Source organism: Ixodes scapularis, unplaced genomic scaffold (genome assembly GCF_016920785.2).
Source record: "Ixodes scapularis isolate PalLabHiFi unplaced genomic scaffold, ASM1692078v2 PGA_scaffold3__209_contigs__length_174095766, whole genome shotgun sequence".
Lineage (NCBI taxonomy): Eukaryota > Metazoa > Arthropoda > Arachnida > Ixodida > Ixodidae > Ixodes > Ixodes scapularis.
The window spans coordinates 37424934-37430933 of NW_024609868.1; the positions used below are offsets into that span (position 1 = coordinate 37424934).

A 6000-nucleotide genomic window follows, 5' to 3' on the forward strand; every position below is an offset into this window, starting at 1 on the left:
ATTCCAATGCCGCGTGAGTCTCACGTGAACTTCGGGAGAGACGCAGCAATGCGCATGATGTGTAGTCACGTGATTTGTACGCAGTGCTCGCTTTGCTGGGATGGCTCCGAAGGTCCACTTCGGTTCATCGTAATAAGGGATGTTGAGCGGAAAAGTAACCCCGCGTAAATTCTTCAGACACGCACACTTTGATGGAATATAATAAAAATATTGTGTTTGTTTTTAATTCAGAAAAACCGCAAAGGGCGAGGGGAGATTTTAGGATTCTAGGCTGGGTGGTGCAAGCTACAGCACGTTATAAATAAATCCATTAGTATCCATCCATCCATCCGGTAGAGGGATACCCGAAACTGGTCGGAGCTGAACGGAACGACGCCACGATGCCACGACGCTACGAACTGTCGGAAGCGTATGCGTCTCGAACTGTCGAGTGCGGCGAGTCGGAGCAGACATCTTTCCGACAGTTCGCGCGTCGGATCGGACAGTTTTGACGCGCATATGTTTCGCGTTTTATGAGCATGTGTATTTACCCGCATAAGCTGTGTGCACTGTGCGTGTGCAGAAAGGTTTTTGTTGGAAGGGCGAAGCGTGTGTATGCATTCCACAGCCAGCGCAATGCCAATGCCACATATACTCGGCGTCAACTATTTTTTGCTAGGTATATTGTAAAGGTATGGTGATGCTGCTTCCATACTACTGCACAACACTACCCGCACTCCTGCAAGAGTACCGCAATTCCCGAAATATAAATCGCTTTTTTTTTTTTTTAATTTCCGTTGGTGCGTGTTATGCAACGGCGCGACTTATGTGAATTTTTGTTTTCCTACAGTAGGTATGTAGCTTAACTGCGGAAGTATTTTCTACAGGAGTTCTATTCCTTGTTCGATTAATGTGCGATAATATTGAGATTTGCTCTCGCTTGCTTTATCAATGCAGTTTCGCCGTGCCGACCATACAAATTTATACAAAGTGTACCCCCAAAGATTTATTATTATTTTAAATGCAAACGTGAACTACGCATTTCCGAACGCTCATTCCCTGTCAAAATGTAGTGCTAGAGCTCCGAACCAGATGCCAAAGTTTCAGCATTAACCGCTTATTTAAAAGTTAATAAGTAATTTCCTGTAATTTTCAATGTGTAAAAATGGTGACCGACCGAGCTCTGGAATACATGGAGCTCTATCGCGCCAGTTACAGAAAACGGGAGAAAATATACCCCAGTTTCCCATTGAAAATTTCAGATGATCACTTAAAACTTTTTAATGAGATAACTGGGCTTGTGCTGAAACTTTGCTATCTGGTTCGGACATCTAGCGCTACATTTGGGCAAAGATTGAGCGCTTGGTAATGCATACCTTATTTTGCAATTAAAAAAAAAAAAAAAAACTTCTTTTTTGTTTTTAAGAAAAAAAGGGGGGGGGGGGGGGGAGTGGAGCGCAAGCAGCATATCTGTGCCTTATATAGAAACATATTTTTAAACAACCGTTTATAGGGAGGTGCGACTTACAGGGCTGTAAATAGGCTAAGCGATTTTGCAACGTACGCTTTCAAAACTAAAAAAAAAAAACGCGTTTTTTTTTTTTTTTGAGGATTATATTTTGTAAGACTATCTCGCCCATCCTATGAAGAAACTACGCGCAAGGCAACACAACTTACCATAGAGAGCCCACATTTCGCCGGCGAAAACGTCCTTCACGAGGCGCTTGAGAGTCTTGCTGCACTTCATCGAAGCTCCCGTGATCCAAAGCATTCCGACAGCCATTTCGAGGGTTTCCCGAATTTTGTCAATCATCGCCTTGGGGTCAAGCGAGCCGAAGTCAAAACCAGTCGCCACCGACACCGAGGCGGCGAGGCAGATCCATTTAACGAAAGATGCCATGTCGAAGGCAGCAGAGAAGAACAGCACAATAAAGGACAAAAACTAGAACAAAGCAAAGCAAGGTTATAGCAGACGGTGGCAGGCAGTATGAAAGAGTGGTAGCAGAAGCAAATGGAATACGCAAGTGTATGAAAGCTGACGGCTTCAGAAAACGACGGCGTCTACCAATTGAAGCAGTAAGAGGCAATAAAACAGGAAATGAGAAGACAACTGCAGACAAATATTAGACGGTACAATTAAATAGCCTAAGGCAACAAAACAGAACGGGAGAAGATACGATCGAAAGGCAGAAACAAAAACTGAAGTTTTAAGCTCGCAGAAATTACTTTCCAAACCTGCCTTCAGCAATTAAATTTTCCAAACTAGACCAGCTTAGTGGGGAATCCTTTTTTAGATAATATAAACCAATATTGAACTAAACTTGGCCTTAAAAAATAGCCGACCGGTCAGACTTAAAAACCATCAAATCGTTAGTGAACGAGAAGCTAACGGCGTGATAACGAGGTCTGAATGATACAGCAGGAGGCGTACTGTATCGGGTAGCCTACTACCACTCGAAGCCAGCGATCAGTTACATTCCGCACTTTCTCATTGGGTGGCTGAACCAACAATCGACGGTGTTTCCTCGAGAGACCCCCTGCGCCTCGGTGTGTGCTCAGCTCCCGGTGAGGAAATATATGGGAGCCGAGAGCCTTGAAACGGCTTGGCTGCAGCCATCCATAATGCGCGCCAGAGTCGAGTACGGAGACCAGGCACTCTGTATGTCTACTGGAATAAAGCCCCCCTGATAAACTTCGCAATTCACGTTCTTACAAACACCATCAGTAAACGACGTGCGAATGCCTGATAGACTAAACAATGCGCACGGTACAATACTTTGCGATTGCGTACGATACTACTTTTTGAACTAAACGTCGTCCACATTGCGCGTACGGTGCCGGCTTACATTATATTCTTCGGGGTCAAATTGTGTTGTGGGAGTTTTGGCTGCGTTTGTTAAACCTGATTTTTGATTGGTATAATGTTTGAATTTGATTCTGTTTGCTATAGTGGATATGTACTTCGACTAATGTGTCACAGTAAGTGATTTTATATTTTTTAGTTCATCGTGTTTAGAAAACAACAATGAGTGGTTTTGTTGCCTTGACATCTTTGTGGTGAGGGCCGGCAAGTCAAGTAATTAATGAATAATTAAATACAGGGGCGGAATGAATATCTCGATTTCCTTTCCTCTTTTTCCAACTCAAGGATTCACTTTCATTCCACAAAACCTTTAAAAGCCCTAAAGTAACCGATTAGTCCTTGAATCACTTTAAATGCAGTAAAGGGCATTCAAATACGTTCGCTTTTTTATCCTTCCTTTTTCTGAATTTTTTTTTTTCAAAATTTGTATTAGTGTGTTTTTCAGCAAAGAGAGTTTCGGGCAGTGTGATGTCGCTTATGCATCCATCAATCACATATCTGATTTGCCCGCGCGTAAAGCTAAATGTAAAGGTTTCAGGTAAAGTGAGGTAAACGAAGGTACTCCGCGGTGGCGCATATTCTTGAGATTAAAGGGGCCATGAAACGCATTTTGGGTTGGGATGAATGATTTAAATTGGGACTTTACTATACTTCGTTTCAGCTTCGGTCCAGACGCAGCCGATGCTACAAGCGCGAGCATGTGCCCAAGAACAGTGCTGGCACTGCACGAGCGCGCGTGCTTGGCAGGGATGCTGAAAGCCCGCAGCTCGCGCTTGTAGCTTTGGCTGCGTCTGGACCGAAGCTGAAACGAAGTATAATCGCATATCATTTAGTTGGCCAGAAAAAAGCGGCTAAAAAGTCAAAAGCCAGCTTTTCGGTACGAGCATTTGAATATATAGCGGACTATTTTGTACCTTCTTGCCTTCGAAAGCTCTCTGCCTTTTCACTATGACACATCCGCAGTACCAAAAGCGCGTCACCGGCGCCAAACTGACGTCAGCGGAGCCCAGCTCACGCATTGGACACGAGAACTGCGTCACTCGGACGTATGCGCTCGTCAACAATCAATCCGTCGACGAATATTTGGATACGCGTTCGTGGCCAATGAGTGCCCTGACGGAACTTATTGTCACTGGGGAATGACCGAAGTTCTATGGTGTGCATAAAAAGCACAGTGGAAGCTAGGAGTCATCGCACCGGCGCCGAAGGAGTGTTACGACCACGTGATTTCACAATTCGCATTTGAGTTGAGGATTAAGGCTAAGGAGAAAGAAGTAGGAAAATCGTTTCATGACCCCTTTAAGCATCAAAGGTGCTTATATCTAAAAGAGCTTTCTTCATTGATTATCATAGGTTTTCTCCAGTCCTTAGTAATCACAACATGTCAGCATTGCTCCAAATGTTCCGTCATTTCAAGATAATTGTGCTTATTGACAATGGCCAGCATATACATAGACGGGATGTGCCGGGGGGTGGGGAAGGGGGGGAATATATGCTTATGTACCCACCAAATTGTACACTATGATGCCCGGAGCGGGTTTCCGCCTGGTGTGTTTATTGCGTCCTTATATGGTCGCTTAGATCTCCCGCTGTTGATGTCGCAACGTGCGATTTTGGAAACCATATAGAGGCTTTAAACACGCGCCAAATTAGAGCCACCATTGTTGACCTTCTCTTGTCTTACGGAGATACCGAGCTCTACAACGGGTGTTGAGGAGCCTCCAGAAAGGCCAATTCTGGGAAGAAGGACACAATGGAATCTAAGATGGCAAAAACCTGGACTGTTATGGTATTGACGAAGTGAAGAAAATGGAATAAGAGGACACAAAAACTGAAGGTCAGTTATGGCGGCGCCCATACACAACTGCTGCAAAACGTCTATACGCCTCGCAAGTGGGCTCATTTTCGTCTTCTGCGCATTAGAAAGGAAGTAGCGGTGACGTCAGAACGCCGAGCCCTGATTGGCTGATCGCGACCCCCTATCTGAGCGTCGTCTGCTCCTTTGCAACGTCGTCTGCTCGCAACATCGTCTGCGCCTGTCTTACCTGTCCTGCGGCTTTCGGAAGTGCAGGTCTTTACGAGCGAGCTCGACTTCGCCTTTCAGAGAGGGCAGACGAAATAACTCGAGCGGTACGTTGTTTTTGTCTAACAACTAGCAGACGGGTATCAAGGAGGGAAGTCAAAGGATTCCCTGGCGAGGTGCCCCGAGGCGCCGAGGTTTGTTTGCTAAGAACCGAGAGGTGAGCGTGTTAAGGGGTGTCCAAACAGGACACTACAAAACGCACGACTCTGACAAATCGTGAAAATTGAAGCGGACGCGCCCGCTTCAAGCCCGCTTCAATTTTCACGATTTGTCGGAGTCGTGCGTTTTGTGGAGTCCTGTTTGGACACCCCTTTTGTGTCCGCAAGTTACACCCCCAAATACTTTTTCCCACCTTTCGTGTGCGGCGAGACTCCTCATTCTTTAACGGCGTCGGCGGGTTGGCGCAGTTAACGTCGTCTGCTTTACGTCTTCTAATCAAAGCGATGGCTGCTTTACCTTTCCTGCGTCTGTCGGAGATTCACCGCTTTTTCACCGCTGAGAGTCACCCTTGCCTTGGGAAACAGGGAAACAAGGAGATAAAAAGAGGAAGAAATTGACCTCTTAATCTAAAACTGAGGTCAGCGATCAAAGTTTAATACGGGAAAGGGTTCACAAGGGTCGCGCGGGCATATTCCATTCAGCACGCCAGCCGGTCGTGGGCAGACGGTCGCCGAGTCGAGGAGTGCCTGCTAGGCCTAACTGCTGAGCTCCCTTGGTCACGTTCGGTGGAATCGTGGCCGTTGGAGCTATTCCCGGGTGTTTGTGGATCCAGCGTTCTTGTTCGTCGTGGTCTGTTTCAAGTACGTTTTACTTTTTTCTTGCTGCTTGAAGTCGGGACGCGTGAGAAGCGCACGTAGAAATATAAACGTCCGTGGGTGATCGCAACCGCGACGCTGTCGGCCATGCTGATTTGATCGTAAGAAGTGCGTAAGACAGCTTTGGAGCTGTCGTAGGATTTCGTCGTAACCTGCGCAAAACTTGAGAAAATTTTGTTTTTTGAATACATTTGTTCTTAAGTTTTGTCTTACGCACATTTTTGGCGTAAGATAGTTTCGCGAATCTGGCCTCTACACTT

At 45.8% G+C, this 6000-nt stretch overlaps 1 protein-coding gene across 1 annotated transcript in view; it reads right to left on the bottom strand.

The window, feature by feature from the left end:
• The window catches only part of LOC121045828 (nose resistant to fluoxetine protein 6), a 40926-nt gene extending 39047 nt beyond the window's left edge, over positions 1-1879 (bottom strand). Inside the window, exon 1 of the mRNA XM_040499161.2 lies at positions 1657-1879. Within this exon, the coding sequence (XP_040355095.2) occupies positions 1657-1879 (223 nt within the window). The remainder of the gene's footprint in view (positions 1-1656) is intronic.
• Between the last annotated feature and the right edge of the window lie 4121 nt (positions 1880-6000).